Raw genomic sequence first — 27592 nt, 5'->3', positions numbered from 1 at the left:
AAAACAGCGCAACCAATTGAAAATAAAAATCATATGGCAAAACAAACAAAAATGTTAAGCACTTACCACATCTAGAATGGCATACAGCTTTACTTCCAGGAATACCTTTGTGGGGTGCGTGTGGTTTCTAACAAGTTGTGTCATGGAGTATAGCTCCCTGTTTTTGGTCAGGTTCAGGTGGTTTAAAATAGCCTGATAACTGCAGTTATCCTGACAGCCCACCCCACCTACAGCACAAATATCAGGACACATCCACTATGAGAGTACATTCTCTTGAAACGGAAGAAATCAGTGAACTTTTCTTTTAAAATAGAACTTCAGATCGCTGATGTATGTCTGGACATCAGAGTTAGTGTATCTGGTCTTAATTATTTGACATTTAGGAGTAATGACACAACATTAGTGTCTTTGTGTTGATAGCATCTCACAAATCATGAAAAACACCAGCTCACAAATTTCTCCAGCAGCTGTGGTCACTGAAAAGCCATTAAGAGATGGGTGTTGGCAGAAATGTGATCTAGGTGGAGCACCATCTGAGATCCATCTACTATACAGCATCCAAATGCATGTTGTTCAAATCAAGGCCATCACCTTTTGTTAATTATTATAGCTAGGTTTGTCAGTCTGATGCCTCTCTTCTGCTGTTACTCTAATAAGACATCTTTTTGAAGGTAACATTTGAAAATATGGAAATTGGTTCATTCATTCACTATAACCACAAAAACAGACACACTCAACACAAAACATAAGGGAGCAACTCTTACAATTGAAGTTCAAAAGTCAGTAAAGTTAAATTAAATTAAGTAGACATAAATGCTCAAGAAATTAAATTAGCCTTCTCAGGATTTTCCTGCAACATTCACACTTACCTGTGAGGAAGAGGAGAAAGCAGAAACCTGCCAGCATCATGACTATACCTGTGTGAATCCAAAGTCAGAGAGAGGTCTGTATAGTTAGTGTGTCCCGGCTTTCTCATAAATGTCTGAAAATGTCAACTCATCTGTTGTGATAATTTTGAGAGAGGATGAATGCTGAATGTCCACACCTTTCTGTTAGTCTACAGCCACTCAGACCAAATAGAAATAGTCACACCCACTGCATCCCAATGTGGGTACAGCTCCTGGTGGAGACAAAAATGACTGTAAAGGATTTTGTGAAGAAAATTCTGGGGCATTCAAGAAGAGCACAAATACAAAAACCCTTTAATAACTTATGGCAATACAAAGGTCTTCATCAGGACATAAGGAAATGGCTATCTTTGTGCCATCTGAATAGCAAGTTTGGTTAAGACCAAACATGGTTCAGAATCAGAAACGTGATTAGGTATTCCAGCAGGTAACCACTAATGTGGAAATTATAATCACTGTGACAATATGATTAATACTTTACAACTTTACTGACAACATCACATCATAAATATAACATCAGATCATTTATATACTGTAATACCTCTTTTATGGTTTACAGACTTGAGTGTCCTTGTAGTTGTTTCTATATTGGGAGGACAAAGTGCAAATTAAAAGTGAGATTGGTGGAACATAAAAATGCAATAAGAACTGGTAACCTCCAATATCCAATGGCTTTACCACGGCAGTAGCAATATGCTAAAATATGTGGTATAGAACAAACAACAAACTGAAGATTAAGAAGGCTCTCACAAAGAGAACAGATACATTACAAGCTATGCAATATCCAGGCCTAAATGGGGGCAAGGCCTAAAGCAGGGGCAAGTTGTGCCACGAGACCACTTTTTTTCCAAAAGCTATATCTCTGAAACAATTTATATCAGACCCAAAGTTATTGTTCTCAGGGATGCACAACACCCTGAAATATATGTACATTCTTAAGTTGAAGGCATTACTGTCATGGCCTCACTTTAAAGTCACTTTGAGTAAAAACTGGCACAACTCAGCCCACTTTCCCCTAAATTGTTTGCAATTAATCAAGGTACCTGCCCAAATTAATTGTGATCTCTCACCTGTCCACACTAATCATGTGACCACATGTTATTTAGAAAGACAAGGGTGGCATGGTGCAGCAGTGGTTTGCGCAGTCACCTCACAGCAAAAAATCTCCTGGGTTTGAGCCCCAGCCAACCCGTTGCCTTTCTGTATGGAGTTTGCATGTTCGCCCTGTGCCTGCGTGGGTTTTTTCCGGGAAAATGCAAAATGCAGATCACCCCCTCTTGTGGCAACACAAAGACACCGTTGGAGGAAGCAGCTGAAATCAAATTTAGGTTTGACAAAATAAAAGTGATGGACTGCTGATTAATTTGCTGGAAATGTTTAATTGTTTTAACAGTTCAAACGGTCAACACATGCAGGAAAGCATGCACTGTATGATGATGGCACACAAAGAATTATTTAGTTTTTAGGATGTTTTTACTGTAGGTAGTGATTTGTCAGACCATTTTAAAATATTACTTGCATTTCATTGTAAGAAGAAAGGTTCATGCTTAACAAAATACAAAATGTTGACGGTTAGTTGGGAAAATTTTGTTCACTGGTCCATGAGAGTCAATGCCAAGGTGCACTGAAGCTGTTCTGGTGGCACGTGGTGGCCCAGCACCTTACAAAGACACTCCATGTTGGGTCAGCATGCTAAAACATTCACAATGACAGAACGTATTGTTTAAGAGGTATAATGTTTATCCTGATTACCATCTTAGTTTAGTGCATTAGCAGGCTAACATTAGTTAATTAGCTAAACACAAAGTATAGCTTAAGTTATAAACCAAAATTTTAGATAAACTGAACATTTGACCTGATAAAGAGCTAGATGAAAAGTCAAGGAACATGAATATGTGACAGTCTATTTAGCAGTTAAGATATTTCATTCCGAATAAAGTAGGGGACTCATGCACAGTCCAACTGCAATAGCACCAGTCGAAAGCAAACGACTGGCCTCTTTGACAGCAATATTACGTATAACACAGAGGATATCAGGACGGTGAGGATGGATGTGATTGGTGTAAAGTCTGAGGGGCGGATGAGCTGTGAGGTGAAAGAAGACAGAACAGGACGGAAGAGAATGATCCATTTGTCTGAATGAAGAGACAATGTGAACAATTACTGTGTGAAAAGAGTATGTGTGTGTGAGGTCAGTCAGTGTGTGTGTGTGTGTGTGTGTCATTGATTTTGGAAGTGCTCATGCCCACATCAAAGTATATTAATCTTCTCCAACAAAAACCACCAGATATGGTTGCACCTTCCCTTTTTTTTTTTTTTTTTTTTTTTTTGCTGTTTCATTAGTGCAACTATTGATTAATCTGTGGGTTGATCTACAGTAAAGCCTTTTAAAAACAAAGTGAAGCCTTATTATTTATTAATTAGCCTACAGAAGTGATCTACTCACTCTGATACATTACCAAATCTTAATATGACACACAGGGCTTAGAACACTGAAAATGAAGTATTATTGCACATTGTTAATTGATCCATTCATTGTATATGAGAGGGAGAAACAGTGACACAGTGGTGACATAGAAAATGAAGAATACTCTGTTGATAATTGTAGCCCACTGAGCAAACTTCCCTCTTTCCTCTCTGCAGCCGAGGTGCAGATTCAGGGTTTTCTGCAGCTCCTTCAGCTCCTCCAGGATCAGCAGCAACACATGTGACTCTTCACACTGAATGCTGTGGTTAACCTGCACACACATGCAATCACACCATGGTTATCCTCCTGCTGAGATGATCATGTGCTGCAATTTAGGTAAACAAATTTGTCTTTTCCTTTTTGTGCTTTTACATGACAAGTTGTCACTTTTCAAGAGGCTGAAATCTGGTGTCATGAACATACAGTATATTTAATTCTTCTACAGAGCGACAGTAGAGAGCATCCTCTGCCTCAGTACGACAGTGAGATACGGGAGCTGCACTGCACAGGACAGAAAGGACTTGATCCGGGTGGTGAGAACAGCTCAGGGCATTGTAGGGAGTCCTCTTCTGGATCTGGACTCACTATACACTGACTGGATCCAGAGGAGGGCGGGACGGATTGCTGCAGACCCCACCCACACAGGCAACAGTCTGTTTGTGCCTCTTCCCTCCAGGAAAAGCTACAGGAATATAAAGACTAAAACAAACAGACTGAGGCTGCGTCCGAAACCGCCTACTACCATACTGTATAGTAGGCGAAAAGCAGTAGGCGAGGCGAGTAGTATGTCCGGATTCGTAGTATTCCAAAAACAGTAGGCGAAAAGTACCCGGATGACCTACTGCTTCCGGCTGGATTTTGCAGTGTGCATACGATGGACACTTCACTATCCCATGATGCCCCGGGAGAGGAGTTATCCAACGAAGAAGACGCTGCTATGAAAACGTATGTCACGTGATGTATCAACATGGCGGATGTAGTACGTCCGAATCTCATTCATACTACCAGGCTTCATACTATACAGTACCTACTGTTTTAACGGTCAGTAAGTAGGTACTTCATCTCTTTCAGTACGTACTGTCACAGTATGCGGTTTTGGACGCAGCCAGTGTCACTTGCAGCGTGTACCTGCGCAGGTAGAACGGGAAAGGAAGTTCGGTCACGGGAAAGGAAGTTCCCGCAGACCAATCATCAACAAGGGCCGTGCGCAGTGGGCGGGGCTACAAGTGGTTTAAATTTTGAGAACAGTTAGGTTAGTTTGTTGAGTCAGGAGAAACAGCTGTTCGCCGCGTCACTCGCGTTAGTCTCCGATGTTGGTTCGCGTTGGTTTGTCACCAGACACATCTGCGTCGTGTGCGCGGGAAAACAGAGCTTTAAGTGTTCGGTAAGTCCAGAACTTTAAGTTCTTTCTGTTTGTTTTAACACTGAAGGAAGAAGTGTATCTCTGTTACAGTGAATTTGTTTCCTGCTCTATGACATGCGGCCTGTAGATTTGGAATCATTTGAATCAAACTAATTTTATTTATCTTTCTCTTTTCAGGTAGAACTACCGAACTGTAAGTCAATTTATTTTTATTTTATTGTGGGTTCCCTTGTCAGGCCTCCCGTCCCCACTCCCGCCAGTTTATCCATTAAGGGGGTCTTGTTGTGGTCATTTTGCCACAAGTCCTGAGTTTACTGTGACTTCTAGAAGGTCTAGTTCAGGTGTTTTTGCCGGCCCTCCATGCCCAACTTTCTTTCCAACTCTCTTTTCCAACATGGCTTCTCTGCCATGACTATTTAGATTTTCATAAATATGTTTTATTCGTCCGATCGAAGTGGCCATCTGTAAGTAGATTTGTGTAGTAGGCATAGAACCAGGCTGCCAGGCACATAAAACTCCTAGGAGCTTTGCCCTGGGAGTCTTATCTGCGGTGCCGGTCTATCCCATCCCTGTCATTAGCTCCCGCGCCGTCCGTTCATCGCCATTTGAATGGATTTCGACCATGTTTATCTACAGAAGGTATGTGGTTTGTCTTTCTTCTCTAACCTGGTTGGTTCTCTTACAGCGTGGTCGCCGTACCACAACTTCTTACATTTTCATGAAGATATTTCACCGCTACGCGTCCGTCCGTTAGTCTGAGATGGCCACCGGTCGTCCGTTAGCTACGTTAAGCTTGGGGTCATCATTTGGATTTACAAAAGGTATGTGTCACACTCTAACCTGGTTGGTTTCTATAATTTCCTTTTTAACCTTGTGTGGTTTATTTTTCCAAATGAAATCAAAAAGAAGTCTGTCTAAGCAAGATGTCTTCTGTTTGGTCACATTAATTGAGGAAAAAAAATATGAGGCTCTTGACACCCTGGGAGAGGAGTTATCCAACGAAGAAGACGCCGCTATGAAAACGTATGTCACGTGATGTATCAACATGGCGGATGTAGTACGTCCGAATCTCATTCATACTACCAGGCTTCATACTATACAGTACTGTTTTAACGGTCAGTAAGTAGGTACTTCATCTCTTTCAGTACGTACTGTCACAGTATGCGGTTTCGGACGCAGCCTGAGACACAGCTTCTTCAACAGAGCTGTGAAATCAATCACCCCCCTAACCCCTAGTCACACACACACACACAACCTCCTCCGTATGGACAGACACAGACAGAACACTGGACCTCTGCAGACACACACCCATGCTCACACGTCTTCCTAAAGACTGAGATTTGCACTGAGCTGCACCTTATAATGTTACTACACTCTTGCTGCTAACATGCTGCTGACCTGATTAGGTCCCATTCATCCCTTTTTATTTGTTCATAGTTTTATATTGACTTATACAATTTTGTGTTATGTAAATAATGTGTCTTTTAAGCAGAGAGCAGCTGGAAAAAAATTTGTTGTGCTATGCATAATGACAATAAAGATTCTTGACTTGAAGACAAATGTTAGTGTGTAAGGTCTGTATTTGTATATAGAATGCTTCACCTCCTCAGCAGCAGGCAGCAGCTCCTGCCTGCTAGACACTTTGCAGATGATGCAGGAGCAATCGGTCTCTCTTTTCTCCTCTGAAAACAAACAGCAGGTTTGACACGAGATTATGGCACTGTACAAAAACATGGTTTTAAATCCTATTGTATGTAAATAGTATTTCTCTATTTTACTACAAATGTGTTACTAAATATGAAAGAATCAAGGCACAGATAGTAAAAACAGCCCTACTTATAAGTTGACAAAGGTTAAAAACCCAGCTAGTCTGCCTCATTAGGACTGTGTGAGTGGGGCTGGAGCAGATGATTGGCACAATGGCACCTCCTTAGTAACATAAGCAAACGTTTGTGAACCCTGCTCATGTCTGTGATGTGTCTCACCTGCACTACAGTTATCAGTTCTGACTTTTTCCCCTTTGTCTTCACAGTCGTCCTTAAACTTCAGCTTCTCCTGAGAGGCAGACTCTGCTTCCATTAGATATGTAACCAAGATAGTCTCAATCAGACTGAGCAGCATCAGAGCAAATATGACAATGCAGTAGGTCCCTGTGTGGAGGAAACAGGCAACAAATGCTTTTTTGTATCTAATGGTTTGTTAAAGATTGGCTCTGTAGGCTGGAGACAGGTCTGGGGATCTGTACCTATGAGTGGAGTCTTGTTGGACATGGAAGGCAGAATGTCATTCAGGATGAGCAGCAGGACAGATATGGCTAGCATCACGGTGACCTTGAAGCCCAGTTTCTCTCCTCGCTCATCTGAGATGAAGAAGGAGGAAAGATCCAGACACAGGAAGAACAGGATGGGCAACAAGAAGTTGATGACATAGAGGAGGGGCCTCCTCTTCATGGTGAACTAGGAAAAAAGGTTCAAAGGTCAGGCTACATCCAGGTGCCAGTAATTCATGAGTCCAAATGAGTAAAACAAGGACAAATTATGTAACAAAGGAAAAATATTGAAAAATAAAAAAAAAAAAAAAAAAAAAAAAGTTTAAAGGTTGCTTATATTGTTAATTTGCATGTCATACTCTATTAAGTAATTCCAGAGTATGAATTCAGCAATTTGAGACTGTTAATTATGTAATACAAGAGCACAAATTGAGTCACTGGTAAAACTGGCAACATCATTTACATTATACTTTGAAAATTTGTATCCCCAACCTATTAATACAAGAGCACAGAATAAGTTCTCGAGAAAATTAATAACCTTGAAGTACATAACCTGAGAGTGTGAATAATGTAGCAAAGCATCACAAATTAAAAAATTCATACAACTGGCAACATTTTTTACTAATTTTTGCACTTCACTTACTAAATAGCACAAATTAAGTAACTTGAGAACATAATACAATAGTTTGTGCCGACAAATTTGTTTGTGACTGACCGGTCTCATCTGTCTGAATTCTGAATGCTCTAAAATCACACACACACAGATGTTTAATTGCGTTGAGATTTGGTGATTGACATTACTTGGTCCCTCCCTGTGCTACGTACAGTGTATATGATCATGTCCCACTGTTCTTTGTCGATGGTGAGACTGCTGTTGGTGACAGACAGCTGGAGGAAGTCCCACTCTCCCTGAGTCTTCATGATCTCTTGGGAAAACTCTGTGGCCCGAGACGAGTTGGAGGAAGGAAAGAGGCGAACTTGATCAACTGAGGTGAGAGTAGAGAGAGACAATCTGAGTGAAAGGATGGGTAAAATGTGACATTCACATAAGATGCACACACACCATCCCTCACCAGTATGTATTGCAGAACTGAAGGAGATGTTGCATCTCTGCGTATCAAAGGGGAACTTGTGGACGTTCATATTACAGGTGCTGACCACCCTAATGCCCTGTTCATCAGTGACCATCCCATTAAAGGACATGTATATGTAGGGACATAGAGGGGATTCATCTTTTTGTACCCTAAAAAAACACACACACACACAGTCTTTTTATAGTGTGTTTGAACCATGCAGTATTTCACATTAATCAAGAGCTGAAACAAGAGAGGGTTTCCTGTTCATATAAACACAAATTTGTGGTTTTATCTTGTAAACCATGGGTTAAACAAACAAGATATAAAATGTAAATTGGTTGGCTCTGCAGTTGCTAGTAGGTGGATTTAGTTATAACAGAGTCAGACTAGCTGCTCCTGTCAGAAATCGGCGTGTGAAGCTACCGACAATGTTGTGGGTGAACTCGATTATATTGCCAGAGGAGGTAAAACAGAAAACTATTTGAGGTGCAGGTCACAATAACAGAACAAAATGCAGGAGTCCAGAAAACATAATCAAGTCGATCTGGGGTCAGAACTAGAAAAACAGACACAAGACAAAAAAAACCACTGGAAAGTCAGAACATGGGTTTAGAACGATCTGGCAGCTTCCTGGTGGGGGAAAGCTGCCTATTATGGGCTGAAAACAGGTGTAAACAATAACCGGTGATTAAAGTAAAAAGTCCAAAACTAAGGTGAAACTGAAACAGGAAGTAATGTCAAAATAAAAGCATGTTAACGAAAACCGATGGGACAGAATCATGACAGCTTCCCCTGTTTCCAGTCTTTAGGCTAAGCTCAGCTAAATGTCACTTGGCTGTAGCTTCATATTTAACAGACCGACACGATAGTTTCAATCTTCTCATTTAATTCTCAACAGGAAAGTGAATATGTTTCCCAGAGTGTCTTAACATTCCTTTATAACTGACAAAAACTACTAAACTAAAGTTTGCGTGTCTGTGTGTGCTGCAGGCTCACATCTCAAAGATGAAGAGGTCCGGTTTCCAGAGCATGTCTCTAGGAACTGAAACCCCAGTGATCCCACAGAACTGTGTGGGGTCCCAGGAGATGCGTTCATCGTTCCACTGCTGCAGAAATTTAAAGGAGAATTTCCAGGAAAGCAAGACAAAGTTTCAGGTAAATTTGTAATAAAAGACAAAAATAACAGGTGACCAACTAGAGCCCTAGAGAGTCAAAGTGTCCACCGAGACCAGAAGACATTGTGCATTCAAACAACCAAAATCAAACTCCATAAAGGAGTCAGTCAACTCACCACTTTTGCCCAGACAAAAGGAATGAAAGTTTGTGTTTTCTCAATCTGTAAATAAACGTATACACATGTCAGAAATGATCACTTGATGGACAGCTTTTAGCAGATATTTTTACACCAACACAGTAATGCAGCACCTACCATAGCCAGGATGGCATAGAGGACAATGTCCAGCCCTACCAAGGTGGGGTGTGTGTGGTCCAGAACGGGCCGAGTCAGTTTAAACACACTGTTATCTGTGGTCAGGTTCAGGTGGTCCAGAACATCCTGGTAACTACACACTTTCTTAGAAAATGCACCACCTGCATTAAGACAGAAGTATTTTCCTAAAAGTTCAATGTGCTGGTGGCCCTTACAGCTCAGCCTTTTGTATGCAAACGTTCTACAGCCTCTTATTTATCAGCTTTTGCCTTATATTTGATTAAACATTTTTATTATTGTTTATGCCTCTGTTGACGCGCCGTCCCCACAAATCCAGTTTGGCTTTAAATGCAGCTACTTTATCTGCCAACTTGAAGACAGTTGTCATTTTCCCCTGAAGTGACAGATTGAGTTCATTGAGCAGGCTGAATATGTCCACAAGTAAGCCAGTTTTGGCGCTCAAGTGACCGAGATGTAACCGAGAGAATACGGTCATTTTTCAAAATAAAAGATCGTTCAGACTAAGATAATAAATAAAACGGAAATAATTAATAATTTCTTGTACGGCCCGGTACCAAGTGATCCACGGACCGGTACCGGTCCGTGGCCCGGGGGTTGGGGACCACTGGTATATAACACACTATACTGTAGCTGTAAGCAGTTATAAGACCATTTTAAATGTTCAGTATTTGTCAACAATTAAAACTTTAGATTTATAAAGACATTAATGAAAAATGATTTTTATATAGTATTTCAGTGTGTTATAAGCTAAATTTTCAGGCTAAATGCTAAAGCTTGTTACATACCATATCACATCTGCATAATTGGCATAATTGTTAGTCATTTTAAGTGGTTTTTGTTTATATATTACATTCTTATTTTAACTTCATTTATCCTACAATGCTTAAATATACCTGGCATAAAGCCCAAACTAATTTAAAATGCCATTTTTCATTTTCAAATATATAATAAAAAATATGCTGGCTATAAAGGTACAATTAGAGACTTTTGTGTAATTTTTGAAAATGTAGATGCTGTGACAAGAGGGGCTTTGTCTCAATTTTTATATTTTTTTCTTCTCTTCATCGAACCAGAGTTTTATCTTTATCCAGAGCAGTGAACTGTGAAACAGAGAAATCAAAAAATTCATTGTATATATTAAAAATATAATCATTTGCCCACTTCCTGGTTCCAAGATTTGCACAAACAGCTCTGTGACAGCAGGCCCCCAAACAGTTTATTTACCAGATAATAACAACACTAGAATGACGGGGTAAGGCATCTCTGATGTCTCTGAAACAGTCAAATATGGAAACAGGGTAACCCTTTACACCCCTCATTTGGTATTAAAAAGCCATATACAATCATCTAATAAGCAGACATGATTAGACACTGTTCAGAGGTTCACACACACCCAGACATCCTCATACAACACAAAGTCCTACCTGTGAGGAGGATCAGGACGATGAAAACAACAGGGATCATATCTGCAGCCGAGTGTGTGTCTGTGCTGTAAGCTCAGACCCACTCTGTGCTCTGAGCTGAGGAGGGCTGGGCAGTATGAACAATCCCTCTCACTGCTGAAAAGAGCCCCCTCCCTCAGTGGAGAGCATGAATTCACACTCTAATTGCTTCACAGTGGCAGGTATATACAATATGTCTCAGGCCTTGGTTTGACTTTTGAGAGAAGGTAACAAATTTTAAAGCTAAAGGAAAGGCAGGTGGAGAGGATTTCTCTATTAGAAAGGGGAGATACTGTGAATTTACAGGATGCTAAAACTTTTTTGACAGCGGAGACAAAGCATAGTGGGTGGTTAACTTTGTTGTACATTAATACACAAAGTTACAAAACAGAAATTCACTACAGCATGCAGAGCAGCACACAAAAAAAAATCCAATTAGAGTGCAACTTGATCTCTCAAACAAAGTAGCAGTGACATTATGAACACTGCACATTGAAGCCCTACTCACTGTCATCCCCAGCCATTCTCACAGCAGGCAACAGTAAAGGTCATTTATTATTTATGCAAAAAGTTTTCCTTGTACAATAAATCACTTCACTGATGACAGTCTAATTAATAACATGTTTTTATATTTTAATAGATGTGTCATTTATGAACAATTAGAAGTTGGGTAGGGAGCATCTAATGATTGTTTTATGAGAACAGGTCAAGCCCTGAGGAGTCATTTATTACTGGCAACAAATGTAGAAATTGAGCTGTTTTGTGGGACAACTACAAAACAGAATTTGGAAAGCGACTGTATACATCTCTGAGGGGAGGTTCAGGGAAGGTGACCTTGTCAAGAAACAGAATGAAGCAGCAATGCATGTTCTGAACCAAAGCGCAACCCGGTGCTGATGAATGAATCTTAAATCAACAGCAAATCACACAGTTGCCATTTAGTTGCAAACACTTTATTGTCCATTTGATGTCGTCTTTGACATTTTTAACCAGAAAAAGTGGGGTCTTGCAGATTCGGGATTCGTGCCTTTGATATTATACTGTGACTGGTGCCAGAGAACGGCTTCACGTACACATTTGGTAAGTGATCACGACTGTTTACAGCTTGGATATAGTAGAGCGGTATTTTTCACCTCAACAGCAACCAATTATGTAAGTACAGAGGGATATGCTGCCCCTTTACAAGTGTGCAATGGTCCATCATCAAGTATTTTACAGGAGGATGCAGGCTGACCTAGACTAACATGCTCGCTCTACTAGGGCCTCATGCACCGCAACTTGTGTTGTCTAGGAAACAGCTAATAGTGCATTAAATGTTGATAGTGTCCCTTTTCAGTTATTTGTTATGTGAGCACGCATGTGCGTTGTGTAAACCTTTATAAATTGTTCACATATTTTCATCCACATTCTAGGAAACAACAGTGTTTTGCAACAAATTAAAACACAGAGAACAGCAACAGCAGGTGAGCTATAGATTAAAATAACACAAAACCAAAATAACTAAAAGCTTCACAAACAAAGAGAAAAGAGCTCATCGATGAACAAAATGCCAATTAACCATAGTGTGGCCTAAATATCATGTTTAGGTTTTCAAATTCACTGCAAGAAGTTGTTTTCACAGTAAATCATTTTACAGTGGCAAAATTAAAATAAAAAATACACACTGAAATGTTTGAATGTGACTGTAACAGGCCAGTGTAAACAGTTTTGTCATGGTCTGGACTGCAAGTTAGCGTCGTCCTGCAGCAGAAAAGGCGGAGATGCAGTTTTGGCATCTTTATTGCTTGGTGGTACTTGCTGATATCCGGTTCCACTATGATAATACTGACATGCTAAAACAGAGCTGCAGAGAGACAGGATGACATGGTAGCTGTGTATTTAGAGACCCAGTTTAGGCTGCAGATCATAATGACTTCCAATTTAGGTGATAATTAAATGTCAAGTACATTCCCCTTCTTAGAGATCCACAGAGTACATTCTGTCACGTGCCTATTTTTTTTAAAATCAGTCCATTTCTGTGCATTTTGGCCACCGCCTCTCAGCTCGTTCACCACTTTACAACAAGTTGGACCATTTCTGGATTGAAATTCAGCAGAGCTTTTTTGAAAATCATGACGAGAATGAGAGGAAAACTGCATGCGAAGTCGAGATGGGAGCTCCCTGATCTGAGGAGACGAGTCAGCACGTTTCAGTTCGGCAAGGTACAGTAAAGTAGTGCGGTGAGCTGACTTTCACAAAGTGTCCAACCACTCATTAAACACACAGCTTGTAAGAGGAAGTACATTAAAGATTAATCCGATTGCCGATCACAGTAACCCCTGACTGTTTGGCTGCTGATAGAGGACAGGAAAGGAAGTCAAAGGTAAGGAGCAGCATGTACTTATCTAGAGAAAGTGTCACAACACACAGCTCTCATTAGTCAGATCTACAGGTAATAAATAATAACGCAGCAGTAGGCTAATCATTCCCACAACAAATCAGGTCACAGACAAAAAAATTAATAACAATAAAGGAAACTCCTGTGAGATAAAAGTGCACAGACGGAAGTGATACTGTTTACTCCTTTTTTCTCCACTTTCCACTCAAGAAGAGTTTCAGCGCAGCATCAACAAATAATCCAGGAAATGTTTAGAAAGGTGGGGGCAAAGTTTCCCTGTTCAGCGAGGACACAGTATCCAGCGATTCAGCACTATGGCAGGGTAAGAAGAGCCGAATCTGGACAGAAATGTTTGTGTGTGTTTGTGTGAATGTGTTACACAATGAGCGGTCCACGGCGGGGATGTTTAGGACTTTGGCCGTCCCTGTTCTCTGCCCCTGGCCCCTCCAGGTTAATATTGCTAGTGGAGGTGTAGTGGGGCAGGGGCTCCAAAACAGGCCTGTAGCCCACGTGGTACATCAAACCTGAAGGGAAGAAGAAGACAGAGAGAGAGAAGATGGCGTTGAGGTTAGATTGTCATAGAGAAGAAACGTCCTCTTGAGAACACAGTGTGAATGTAGTCTGATCCTGGCATTTCTCTAACCTTGACATGGTTGTACTATAATTGTACTTTTGCCCTCATGTTTAGCTCTTAAAGTAAAAAACATGATGGTGCTTTTTTAATTTGCACCCACTCACACCACTTATCCCATGTCCCTGGTAAATGTCAAATATGTGCCACAAAAAGCTTTTGTGAATATGTTTATATCCAAGCGCCCCCTCTCTCTCCTCATCCTATAAAATATTAAATATTTTTGATGACTCATCCTGCAGTCTAGTTTGGACCTGCAGACTACAGACCAGCAACCAGGACACACTGGGGACAAAACATTGATCAGTATGTAAACAGTGTCTTGATGAAAAGGATTATCTACAGCTTAGTCTGCTTGACTAGTCTCATTGCAAAGAACATGTTCCTCTATGTGTAGTTTACAAAATACTTTCCTAAGTTGTTGTAAGTAGTTGTCTTTCTTATTAAACCATAGTTTACAAAATACTTTCCTAAGTTGTGTAGTTGTCTTTCTTATTAAACCGCTACATTTATTTAAGAATGTGCAATGTAAAGCTAAACTAAATGAATCTAAAAAGAGTTATTAACAAAGACGTGTGATTGTTATGATGAATAAATATAAAGGGCAAAGCCAACTACAGCTTCTGACCCTGGTGTCTGATCCATCATCCAGTCATAACATCATACCTAGTCCTCAATGTGCACTGGGCACGACTCCTCATCTGTCCATCCAAAAGAAGGCGAAAGAAGGAAAAGCGTCAGAGGACATCAAGAGAAAAAAAGAGAGAAAGAAGGAAAATGCCCCGGAAAAGATGACAGAATATGTGAAGAATGACGGGGAAAGGAGAGAACAGAGAGATAAAAGAATACTTTTACGACACAAAGAGAAAACATGTCACAACATTCACTGTAAAACACCAAAGAAGTGATGTAAGTTCAATGGAATGAAATGAAATCAGGGTTTAAAAGGGGAGGAGGGTGAAGGTGTCAAGAATAAAGCAGAGCTAAAGGAAGTAAAGCAAATTTAAAGCCAAAATTACTTATACTTAACTACTTATAATCCAAATTACCCTTGGGAGTCTGCCTGTTCACTAGAGAATTCCTACAATGACCATGTTTTATTTACAGTAACATGACTTTAAGTGACATGTAAAGACAAGTGGAGAAAGCGCTGATGTGGGACTTTCACACACTATCTCATCCATGTCTGCAGACCACAGAATATTTGGTGATATATAGACATTCAATGAAGAAGAAACATAAATAAAGCTGGAATAAAGCCAATGTACATGTAAATACACCAATTTATAGTTTTATTTCTTACATGTTTTTAATGTGTTTGTGGGTTTTGTAAGAATTGATTCTTATAAGCTCTAGTTACTTTATAAGCTTTAGCTACTTTTCATAGCTTTAGTTCCCTTTAGTTACTTTTTAGTTCTTCATTGTCTTTTAGTTATTTTTCATACCTTAACTCTCCTGGCTTAAATATGTTAAAACTGTATTGATGATTGTCCAGAACTACTGAGCTTTGGTTACTTTAACACATTTATTTTCCTTGCATATATATCTTCCAGTTGTACTGATGAGAGTCAAGTGATACTGAAGTAGAAACTGACTACTTTAACTTCTGTGTAGACATAGTGTCTGTATTCATGAGGTCCTGCTTTGTCCTGTAATAGGATTACACAGATAGGGGGGTCTGCAGCGCAGATGACCCATTGTTCAGTTGCCGCCTGGAAAATCACATCACAACACACACACACCTGGTTTATAGATCACATTTCAGCAGGCGGGCGCAGGCAGGGGCTGACCTACTCACGCTAAATGACCAATAGGATCATGATACATGAAATGTTGTACCGTTGTCTGGGGCAGACCTAGCCCAAGAATATAAATGTAATGTAAAAACATAACTTGAGGTTCAGACGACGGTTTTCCTGCGGGAGCTCTGTCTCTCTGAATCCAGCGCTGTAAGACTTCACCTGTGCTCAGACTTCCAGTAAACCTTCTGTTGATTTTAAACAGTCCTCTCCTGTCTTCACTTCTCGCACTTCCAACAAAAGAACTGGGTTAATTTCTAACTGTTTAAACAGTGACAGTTGATTTTTTACAACCTTAAACTGTTCCATAATCCTCTCCTGAGCAATTAACTAAACATGAATTAATTATATTTAATGTATTTGAGTTTAATAATTTGTTAAATTGACAAAATGGCAAATCAAACATAGCTGAGTTTGTGATGAACAAAGTATATCATGTATGCAAGGTAAGAGCCTTTTAAAAGGTGGGAAAACAAAGTCAGAAATCGCTACATAGAAAGTTTGCAAAACTAAGCCAAAATGAACCTGCACTCCAGAGGGTTACATAACCTAAACATAAAAAGGCATTAAATTAGGGTCAAACTTGACATTATTATCTCTCATCACAGTATCCCACAGGTGCTAAGAAGCAGGGATGAGGATGAGCAGAGGACAGGAGGGGGGACGGATTGGTGAAACAATGAACTGCAGATGTTTGGCAAAGCGGCTCGGAGCTGGCAGACGCTGAACATGAACTTCCACGCTGGAATGGACCAGTATCTTTCTCTCTTCCACACTCTCACAGAACAGAAAACACAGCATGCAGAAAGCACTCGTCAGGCGCACAAAAAGATGCATTCACACAACACACACAGGGCTTCAGCTAAAGGGGAGAAGAGGGAGAGAGAGCACAGCTAACTGGTACTGAAGAAGCAAGGAAGCACCACAACACCACAGGGCAGGGATGAAGAGAAGAAGGAAGGCTCCAGACCTTCAGGTTGGACACAGATGCTATGAAACCTCCTCTCTGGTCAGGAGCTGCTGCTAAATCTGGATTTGTTTATCTTGTTTCTTTCTATCTTATTAGCATAGCAAACTAAAGATCACTAAGAAATCCTTAACTTTTCTGATCAATAACTCCTGCAGTCCTCCTGCAGGTCTCCTCATCCCCCCAGTACTCAGCTCAGCTCACTGGTTCATGTTCGAGAGATTGCCACTCACCGGCGAATCGGCTGTTGGGAGCCTGCTCATTATCCAACCCCAAAGAGGGCGTGTCACAGAGGGCGACGCCCTGATTGTTATTGGCCAACTCTGGACACCTGCTCCGCCCACCTGCAAGCGAGGGCAAAGGTCAAACAACAGCAGCCAGGCACAGCATGGGAGTGGGGGGGAGTAGTACAGGTGTGGTGAGGGAGGAGGGTGACAGAGGTGGAGGGGTGAGGGTGGCCATGCTGGATCGGCATTAATAAAGTAATAAATGGTAAAATATTTCTACTTGTGAACAGTGTGAAGGCTAAATTATCTTGAAGCTTAAAGGGATTTTGGCTCAGTGATACCAAAAATCACTCGGTCTTTACCAGAAGTGATCACTGTGTGTGTGGACTTCATTTGGGTGCAGCCTGATAGATTCTAAGAAACCCAGTGGTGAGTAACCCAGGGCCACGCATGAGCAGCGGGTAAATGCCGAGAGAATAATCGACCGTGTGCTCTAATATTTTTCAAGATTTAAGCAAAAAGACAGAAACACATGTATAAAGCAGTTTACAGTGAAGAAAAACGGGTGAGGTCAGGCTCTCTAGTTGTCTCTGTGTAGCATTTGCATTTTTCCTGTGGAGTTTAACTTGTACTTTTTTAGTTTTTATGTTATTGTTTGATACCAATTGGTGTGTGAACATATGGTGGAAAGCCAGAGGGGTGTAAGGCCTGAGATTATTTACCAGGTTCATTAATTTATTTATGTCGCATCTTCCTTCTGCAAACAACGTGATCCTATTAATTAATCATTAAAGGTATAGCTAACGTTCCTGGAAAAACCAGCAAGAGGAAACACGACTTTGAAGATGGACAACTGACGAGATCCCACCCTTTCGTTCTGACTTCTCTCCAAAGCCACTCCTCCAAAATACAGTGCACACTGCAACGTGCACTGCCTGACCACTACTTACAGGTTTCAGCATAATGAAATCCCCATCCAATGGTTTTGCTCGGGCCGAGTAAAATTACTGCTCAGGTTTTTTTCATTAACACTACCTTTAAACGTGACCAAGAGCTGGATAAGCAGCAGAAAGTGGATGGTGGATGAATTAACTAAATGTTTTCTGTTTAAATCAGTTTCTTTTTTTTATCTTTTCAAATTTGCATTACTTCACAAAATTTTAGTAATATAATGTATTAACTTTTAGCTTTGATTGCCCACCATGATCACTTCCTGTGAGATATAGTCACACTTTGTGCTTATATGAATATGTAAAACATACATATATATCTTCTGATATACTGAGAAATGTTAATGATCTTTAGTAACTTATAAAAAGTGCCTGACTTGTATCATATAAAATTACATGCTGCTTTGTTTTAAAGCAGCCACTGTGTCCTCATACTCTCAGTTTCTTTACTATCACACACAGTGTTTACTGATGCTTTAGAATGATACACTGGAGCAGATGATCCTCAGATTTTGGTCTATGTTTTCTCTTTAATTAGATAAGCTACCAAATGAGAGAGAAAACAGAAACTCTATGGAGTCACATATTCCTGCCTTTTCCAGCACTGCAAAGTAATCAACACTGACATAATTAATATATGTGCGAGTGCTTCATGCCTGCAGCAAACCTGTGTGCATGCTAAATGAGGAGGAACTGGAAAAATGATTGACTGGCAGCTCAGCACAGATACACAGACAAGGAACGCACAAAAGCTGTCTAGCAGTGCTGGTGCAGATGTGCACACATATGCGTGCAAACATACATCCTGCAGCGCGTGTACACATTAACAGTCTGTCAGGGTGCATGGGTCCACTTGTCTCCTAAAGAACTGAAAGGTCATTTAGTAACTCACAGGTACTCGCTGATTGTGTCAGTCTGGCCCCAAGGTGTTAGAACACACACACACACACACACACACACACACACACACACACACACACATATATATTCCACAGAGAACCTACTTTTACACATCCAAGTCTCAAACTGGTGTCTAAATAAAAGCGACCTTTCTGTGTTTGCTGCTGGTCATTAACTCACACTCTGTATGTGCCACATGACTTTCTTTTACACTCCATCTCTCTCTCTCTCTCTCTCTCTCTCTCTCTCACACACACACACACATACACATACACACACACACACACACACTAACAGCATTCAGTAGCAGTGCAGATGGAGCACAAGGAAGCATCATGATGCAGCAGCTAAAACATTAAAAACAGATTGCAGAGCCTTGTGTGCACAAATGACTCACTTCAAACAGATAAAGTGCATACACACACATACTGTACTGTACACACAAACAATTATAAGTGCATAAATCATGCAAATGTAAGTAATAAGCTTGGTGTGCAGCTGAACCTCATTTAAACAACACAGAGCTCCAGTGTGTGCTCATTTCCTGTAAGGATGATCCGATCGATCGGAGCATTTGTTACAAATTATTTAACTACCAGTCATTAAATTCACCAGTCAGGAAACGCTCAGAGTAAAATAGAATCAGCAAGCTAAAAAGTACATGTCACTCAAACAGATTTTTCACTTCAGGGGCTCTGATGGTGCAGGGATGGAGCTGGAGGTGATGGCTGATGAATCTCTACCAGAAGAGAAGAAATGCTCATCCTACTATTTCCCAACTCCAATAAACAGCTGCTTGGCACACAATGGGTTGTGAGAAAGTGAGGGCTGTGAAGCGTACACCAATACGGTCCTAAAATTTAGACACTGATTTCTCCGTCATATTCTGAGGAGCCTTTGAAAAGTAACACGTCTTGTTGTTATGAGGTCTTTGTCTGGAAATACAAGCAACAGGGAATTTTAAAACCCATTTCTAAACCAAAACAGGATTATTTAGATGTAACTGATGTCAGTGTAACCACAGTGTTGGAATCAGATTTTAGGAGCCATTTCTCACTACATGCAGTCCAACTTTGTGTCCACAAAACCAGACCACTGTGGGACATAAACAGTATTTTGATATAAAGATTATGACTGTATCACTTCAAACAATCTGATCGGAGCATCCCTATTGAATACATTTAAACCTGGAATTCATTTCAGTATTTTATTTAAGTTGATCTTGAGAGTTCAGCCCTCGCTGCACAGTACAACAAGGTTCTAGTGCACACGTACAGTATGAGAGGCCATTCACTCCATTTCAGATGCTGCATGTTGTGGTGGTTTCAGCCATTATTTCATGCATTTTGAAAGGAAGTGCCCCATCTAGAGGACAATGTTTGGCATAACATCCCTTTATATTAAAAGGGTTGCCATTACACAGCCATGATTCAAAAGATTCACCGACAGCAACAATATATTAGGTCAGCTACTAATCTGTGATATATAGTTTGTATGAAGAGTTGTATTTCTTTTGAGGGATGGTCACCATAGTTACCTTTGCCATTAGACCTGGAGGAGCAGTCATCTTCAGTAACATCGTTTCCCTGAAGAAAAGACAAAAAGGTTTGTTTTTTTTTAATTAATTAACTTAATAAAATGGATACTAATCATGCAAACAAACATCGGTGTTGTTCAGTCACCTCTGAGTCCTGCTCCTCTACAGCCACTGAGTAGTTTTGTTCCTGTGGCTCCTTGGAAAACTCCTGATCAAAAGAAATTAAATGATACAAACTGAGACTGTCCAATGATAAAATGACATATTCATGTTGCAGCCAATCTCTCCTCTCTCCATCCTCACCCCATCCTGCTGTGATGATCCTCGGCTCTCCATGGGGGCGTCCTGGTTCTCTTCACCCTCGACATTGTCTCCCACCTCATCTCCCCGAGGCTCGCCTTTGGCCCCGGCCAGGTAGGACCCTGACATGGAGGACATGGTGTCAGTGCTGATGTGGGAGTGCTGGGAGTGGGACGAGGCCATGGACATCACTGACTGGGCCAGGCTGCTGCTCACTGGGTCTGGCAGACACACGGAGACACAGATCATGGTCGGGCACAGGGGCCGGAGGATTGTTTCTCTCTGCCTGCCAGGTGAGATTTCCACCCCTCCTTTCTTCTGAGTAGGATTACTGATATCAACAGGGCACTGAGCTCACTGGGCTCATTGTCAAAACATCATTTCAGTTTATTACATCTAGACTGAAATATTTTTTCTATTGCATTTGTTATTCTGTCACAGCTCAGTGACAGGAGACTTGTAAAAGCCTACAGCTGTTGACTTATGTGAAAGGCTTCTGAAGATTAATGTAACATTTTCTTAAAGGTCTTTATTTTATGACTATTACAATACACATTTGTCTATCTGCGATTTAAACAGTCACACTGATAAAACAGAAGACCGGTAAGAACAACACAAACTGGACTACTTTGGGCAAGTCCTATGGTCGGACTGATCTTTCTAAGTCCAACTCGGACAAGAACTAGCCTTTACATTAACGTGACAGACTTTTAACACACAATCAAAGGCACTTATTCAGACATGATACTGACATTTTAAATTGCCATCATGTTTAGCCTTAAATAAATAAGGAGCATCTACGATTAGAAGCAAGAACAAAGTGACAATAAAAATAGATTTTAGCTTTAGGGAAATTAAATTAACATCATTGTATATGTGCATTTTTGCGGTTTTCAGTTTTTTCAGTTTGCCGCCGTAGTGAGGACATTTTTGTGACGTGAGGACATGTTGGCCAGTTCTCGGTACTTCAAAGGAGTGACGCAGTTTTAAGGTTACGGTTAGAATTAGGTTAAGTGTTCGGGTTGGGGGTAGGCATTTAGCTATGGTGGTAAAGGTTTGAGTTAGGGGACGTATTATGTCAGCGAGGGTCCTCCCGAGTACAGAAAGATGAATGTGAGTGTGTATACCTTCAGGGGAGGTGATGGTAGAGGACAGGGGGGTTCCTGTACAGGGTGAGCGGTCGATGGCTCCAGATGAGGACAGAGTCAGGTTCTCGCTGTCTGGAGTCACTCCACACTGTAAAACAACCAGACCGGCGTCACATGACGCCCCCCCACAAAAACACAGACAAATGCACAAGTCAGCAGCCTCTGAACATATGTGACACCTCCTGCTGGTCCACCGTAAGTTTGTGGCGACAGGCCTCTGATTCACTGCAAGACTTCTCATCCTCCTCCTCAGGAAGCACAGAGGAATTCTGGGAAAGTGACCTGTATAAGCAACATAAGCTTCAGATAAAACAAATGGAATGGGTTTTAGGTACCAGCAGGTACCTGCAGGTAATACACAGGGCTGTAAAACTACTGCAAACTCCTCTGTCCAAATTTTAGATGTTGGAACTTAAAATTCAGGTAAAAATGAAGCCTAAACCAATCTTCTCCATTTTATTAAATCAGCATATTTTGGCAGAAAATAAATAAACCCTTAAGGTGCATTAAAATAATTTTCATTGACAGATTTGGCCAAACAAGACTCACTTTGAACCACTCTTCTTGAGTTTGAGTCCCTGACTGGAGTTGGAGTGGTCTAGAGGGGAGAGGGAGCGGGCAGGCGCTGGGTGCGGCTCGCTGCTGTACGGGGGCAGTGCTCCAGTGACGTGGCTGGGACCAGAGTGGAGAGGAAGAGGAGCCGCTGAGGAGGCGCTGAGGGGTCCGTTCAACGCCTCCAAGAGAGACACGACTTCGTAGCCTGGAGGTATGTGCTCTGATGCCTGAAAATGAGAAGAATACAATGAGGATGTGAGTTTACTGGGGCTGAGATTGACCACTATTTTACACAGATTTAGTTTTTTTTTTGTGTGTATAAGTTCTGTCTCACCGAGTGTTCCTCTGAGTCTGACGTCTGTGAAGTGATGACAGGGTTAAAGCTGGTGGGTGACAGAGGACTGAGTTTCTTCCTCATGGCTCGGATCTGCAGCAGAGCTCTGAATGCTGATGATGATAAAAGAGATTTAAATAATACCTATTTACTGTATCTAATACTAACTGCACTGACAATAATATTTACACAATACCACAGATTTCATAAAGTCTTTTCCCAGATGTTACATTTCAGAACCTGCTTTCTCTGCTGCAGTTGGTCATTGCTTTTCATTTCCATGCCCTCTTCCCATATTTTGTGACTATGTGCTGAAATGCCTTGAAATACATATTTTGAATTAGACCAAATGTGCAGTTTTCATCAGTGCCATTTTTCTTCCATTTTACCAGCTCAAAACATCAGTGTGTTCTTCTTATTAATTAAAAACAAACTGAGCACCTAAGGATCTCCTTCAATGTGCAGAAATCACACACATCTTTCTTGTCCAGGTGCTGAGATTAAAACCTTCTGCCTGCCGTGGACAAACAAATGCTCCCTTTAAAGCCCAGACTGCAGAGTCTCATTTGATTTCTGATGAGGAGTCAGTTTGAGACTGAAACACTGTACTTTTTCTATTGTAATGCAAGAGAGATTTTAAAGGAATACATAATTAATAGTGTTGTGAGTCCTTGGAAGAGAATTTTCCTCAGTCTTATTTTGGCAACAAAAACCACTTTATCAGTGTTTGTCATTGATGGGAACTCACGCAGTCTGCAGATGGGGCAGCAGTTGGCCTGGTAGCGTAGTGTGTCTGCACAGGCGTTGCAGAGACACAGATGTCTGCATGGCAGGATGAGTGTGTCTCGCACGTCCGACAAACACACCACACACTCCGCACTGTTATCACTGATCTCATCATTGGCAACCTGGAGACAAAAAAAGGACATTTAAAGGTTAAAAAGGATGAGAATTCAAGCTACATTGAGTCAGGCTACAAAGACAGACATGCGGTTTATTTCACCACACAGTCACAGCACTTTTGATGCACTCAACAAGGAGCAGATAGAAAAATCTGTCATGTTGTCTGGTATTTACCTTTGATTCTTGGCTGTTGTATTTGTTCTCTATCCCATAGATCTCCTGTAGTAGATAACTCACTCCATCCACCTGCGAAAAGAATAAGAATAAAGGCAGTAGGTCTCATGGGTCAGGTGTAATGTTCAAGTGGGAAATAAAGCTCTTGGTGCACCTTTGTCTTTCAAAGAAATAAAAAAAAAAGTTACACAAAAGGAGAAAGGAAGGAAACAGAGAATAAAGGCAGGTGTATTCACCACTTGTTTCTGCTTCAGGGGCTTCACACAGTAGCTTCCATCCATGTGCTGCCAAGGAAAGCAACAGTTGTACATTATCTTCTTGAATTAATTCTTAATAATTAATTAATTAGCAAAAAAGCTGTCAAGTCATTTTTTGTTGATATATTAATCAACTAATCATTTCAGCTCTATCTGAGAGTCTTGGCAACGTCTGTATGAGAACAAATCATACATGCAATCATGTAGTGCCTGCCACAGTTTCTCACTGGTTCTGACTCTGAACATCTTTCTTACCTTTTCAAATGTAGCCAGCAGTATGTGAGAGTGTCCCAAATGTTCTGCAGAGATTAAAAACAGTGCACGTCTTTTCAGCTCTACTTTCACATCAGTCCATTAATGTGATAATCAGGCAGAAACTCACCTTCTCCCTCATCAACCACAGCCTGCACCACCATGGGGAAAACCTCCTTGTCCATATCAAACAGCAGCTGAGGAGAAAACAAGGAGGGAGCAGAGAAACACATCAGATTTGCATCTGGTTTCACACCACGGCACAGCCTCATACAGACAGACATGTGTTTCAATATCCGGCCTACCTCATCGTCAGCCCATTCGCTAAGATTGACAGTGTGTGACGGCAGACAGAACTGCTGACAAACGCCCCTCTTGAAATGAACGGTCTCTGACTGCAGAGAGCTGTCCTGGGGCAGGTAACTGCAGGAAGAAACTGATACAATCAACCAGTGCACAAAATACATGACGTGGATAAGTATCAGGAAATGATAGCTCAGTTTGAAGTGGATGCTTCATTTGTTCATTAGAGTGCGGCTTTTGATTTCTGCTTTTCTGTTTAAATGTGGCAGTTCCTAGCGATGAGCAGTAAACCAGAGAGCCTTAGTTAACAATATTAATTCTATCTAAGCTGGAAGATAAGCAACATTTGCTTGCATCCGGCATCCAAAACACGAGGCCATGACTTGCCTTGGCGCTAAAAATTGAGTCATCTGCTTGCTGTGACTGAATGATTGTAATGGATGGCATAAACACTGTATCGCATAGTTTAAGTTAATGTGACATTATAGAAGTAATGTTAATTTAGCATTAGAATAATCATCTTAATCAAAGCATGATTAATTTTTAAGCCCGTATTTAAAACCTTCGTACGGCCTAAAATTCTGATGATTGGATTTTAGACTTTTTAAGGACCAACGGAAACACAGAGTGTAACAGCTAGAGTACAGTGAACTACTGATGTTTCACTACAATTTAAAATACAGATACTGACCCAAGCGACCGACTGCTGGATTTTAGCCAATATTTTAACATCATGCACCAACATCATCATTTAGTATTATTTGATTATCAGAAAACACGTTTTCACGTACACTGGCACTCCATTGTGAAACTCCTCTATGGCCTGGTAGTAGATGGTGATGGCCACCTGTGTGTCAGCATCAAAGGTGAATTCTACATTGTAGCAGGCTCGGGTCTTCCCTGCCGCGTCGTCGCCCGGCAGCTTTAGGTCCTCGCTACACCTGCAGATGTTAGGGAGAGAAGAATAAGGGAGAACAGAAATCTGAGCATGGTCCATTTGCCATGAATCATGAGGAAAATGGATTTATAAAAGGGGAATTAAATCTATGAGCTTCATGCTTCAGTATTCACACAAGAATGACCTGAAACAGGTGGATTAATTTAATATTTGAAGTCATGTAATAAACATATTTAAAGTCAGTAACTATTAAGGGAATTTCTTCAGATCTTAGGTTTTGATGTAGGATGATTTTCTTTTCTTTTTCAGGAATAAGGGACATTTCCTGCTTTTATTTTTGGCTTGTAATTAAAAGTTATACTGTATATCCCCACTTGTGTTGTATATTTGTAAGCATGCCTTATTAAAGTAAAAGTTTGAATTATGGGGGGGAAACCTATAATTTGACACTAATCCTTAAATTAACCATTGTGGCTCATTCCATCAGTGGCCATAAAATTAGACAACAATGGTGCAGTCAGAGGTTGTGTATATGTTTGGGTGGATAAAGGTACATACCGTACAAGCCGCAGCGTGTCCTTTCGGATATTTATAAGGCTTCGTAACGTCTTTACAGGTTCCTGAGGTGGAGGGGCTGCATATGGGAACTGAAAACAACAAATTGTACATGTAAAATATATGTTATGGGACTGAAGAGTAGTAGCACTCAGCTGACCCCAACATTCCTCTGTTTACCACAGGGAATTCATGGTTAGACAATGACTGCAGCTGCTCCTGGTTTAACCTTAATACCAAAGTGTTGTCAGCACCAACGAGATCTGTGCTGACAAGTGCTGAGCCAGAGCAAAAAATCTGTTCAGATTCTGTCTTTCCAGGGATGAAGCTGACACTTCAGACAGTGTTTGGCAAACCTCTACACACACAAGGCCCACATGAGCATACAACAGTCCAGGGTCAAACAGTGTCTGTCTGTTATTTCAAGCTGTTTAAGATTGGTGAGGTTTACTGCAATTTTGATGACATTAAGTCCTTTAGGCTTTTTAACAGTTTTTTTCCTGTGACCAACCCTGCATTTAGCAATAAAAACCATGAGTAAAAACCTTTTTGTGAAACTGACACATAACTTTTAAACTTGATCCAGTCTGTGGTTCACTTCTCAGCACTCTTTTTGAGTGTGCTTGAAGCCAGAATTTGCTGACTGAGTGTAAGGGGAGAGCCGAAGTGGTTTGGGGACCTCGGCAGGAGAAATGGGCAGAATGTGGTCGCATACCTCCACACTACAACCTCTCATCTGTGAGTGTATAAGGGTGTTTGTGTGGCTGTGAATGGCACCATATTCAGTAATATTACACATCTGGGCTCAGCGGGAGTCACGCCTGTAAACCACACAAACAAACACACAAGGAATAACAGATACTGAAAAGAGCCATTCACTGGAAACTCACAGGCAACAGTGTGTTTTTAGTCTGTATTTCCTCATGGATTAAAATGAAAAGGTCAGGCTATTTATCCATTTCAAATAAAATGATTGTCTTTCTAAGCACCTAGTGATAAACTGTAGACAAGTAAAACATTATTTCTAAAAGACTACAGTGTATTATTACTGAAAAGAATTCTGTGAGGCTGTACTCAGGCACAGTGGTCCTTTGAGCTAAACACTAACAACTGTCATTAGTTTTGGAGCTGATGATTTTTGATATTACTGTGTTTCAGAGAGCAGACTCTGAAAATCCCTAAATGCAGCCCACTCATGATCATGCTGGTAGAGCAGTGCAAGAGGCTGAGAACACAATGACTGTGTGTGGGTTTATGATTCCACAGCACCATCTGCTTACAAACCACCAAATATTATATAATGCTGGTAAAGCTTCAGACACACACACACAAGAAAAATAAATACACACACCAGAACCATCTGAGAATTATAAACACCCACACAATCGGGAAAAAACTGCACCCCTAATTTTAGCTCCAGTCTGGACAAAAACAGCAGTGCGACTGAGATTAGTACACAGAGATGGAGCTGAGGCTTCACCTTCACTCAGTCAAGTACTCCAAGTCTTTCGGCCTGTCTCACATTCTGTTATTCCTTTCTGGACAGCTCT

General features: G+C 40.9%; 2 protein-coding genes across 7 annotated transcripts in view; both read right to left on the bottom strand.

Annotated features, from left to right (window-relative positions):
* Positions 1 to 1979: 1979 nt before the first annotated feature.
* On the bottom strand, positions 1980 to 12878 carry LOC109953357 (5-hydroxytryptamine receptor 3A-like). The gene is made up of 10 exons (XM_020588815.1): positions 10958 to 12878; positions 9513 to 9673; positions 9375 to 9419; positions 9080 to 9189; positions 8081 to 8250; positions 7833 to 7993; positions 6984 to 7194; positions 6724 to 6888; positions 6341 to 6420; positions 1980 to 3646 (listed from the first exon to the last, which is right to left on the bottom strand). The coding sequence occupies exons 1-10, from the start codon at positions 10995 to 10997 to the stop codon at positions 3428 to 3430; spliced, it is 1362 nt and encodes a 453-aa protein (XP_020444471.1). The 5' UTR covers positions 10998 to 12878; the 3' UTR covers positions 1980 to 3427.
* A 98-nt stretch (positions 12879 to 12976) lies between these two features.
* rnf157 (ring finger protein 157) overlaps positions 12977 to 27592 on the bottom strand; it is a 19199-nt gene continuing 4583 nt past the window's right edge. For 2 of the 6 annotated variants that reach the window (XM_020588809.1, XM_020588813.1), the window contains exons 3-19: positions 26046 to 26134; positions 25381 to 25530; positions 24592 to 24709; positions 24417 to 24483; positions 24290 to 24333; positions 24014 to 24061; positions 23778 to 23849; positions 23449 to 23608; positions 22701 to 22813; positions 22361 to 22593; positions 21991 to 22093; positions 21791 to 21899; positions 20667 to 20884; positions 20509 to 20571; positions 20364 to 20412; positions 16983 to 17093; positions 12977 to 13876 (exon numbers count right to left, since the gene is read on the bottom strand). In XM_020588809.1, coding sequence (XP_020444465.1) covers positions 13728 to 13876; positions 16983 to 17093; positions 20364 to 20412; positions 20509 to 20571; positions 20667 to 20884; positions 21791 to 21899; positions 21991 to 22093; positions 22361 to 22593; positions 22701 to 22813; positions 23449 to 23608; positions 23778 to 23849; positions 24014 to 24061; positions 24290 to 24333; positions 24417 to 24483; positions 24592 to 24709; positions 25381 to 25530; positions 26046 to 26134 — 1896 coding nt within the window. In that variant the 3' untranslated portion in view covers positions 12977 to 13727. Of the gene's footprint in view, positions 13877 to 14649; positions 14685 to 16982; positions 17094 to 20363; positions 20413 to 20508; positions 20572 to 20666; positions 20885 to 21790; positions 21900 to 21990; positions 22094 to 22360; positions 22594 to 22700; positions 22814 to 23448; positions 23609 to 23777; positions 23850 to 24013; positions 24062 to 24289; positions 24334 to 24416; positions 24484 to 24591; positions 24710 to 25380; positions 25531 to 26045; positions 26135 to 27592 lie in introns of all 6 variants that reach the window. The other 4 variants (XM_020588812.1, XM_020588810.1, XM_020588814.1 and 1 more) reach the window with 4 other exon arrangements.

Source organism: Monopterus albus, unplaced genomic scaffold (genome assembly GCF_001952655.1).
Source record: "Monopterus albus unplaced genomic scaffold, M_albus_1.0 scaffold639.1, whole genome shotgun sequence".
NCBI classification, from domain to species: Eukaryota; Metazoa; Chordata; class Actinopteri; order Synbranchiformes; family Synbranchidae; genus Monopterus; species Monopterus albus.
This window is presented reverse-complemented; position numbering and strand designations above follow the sequence as displayed.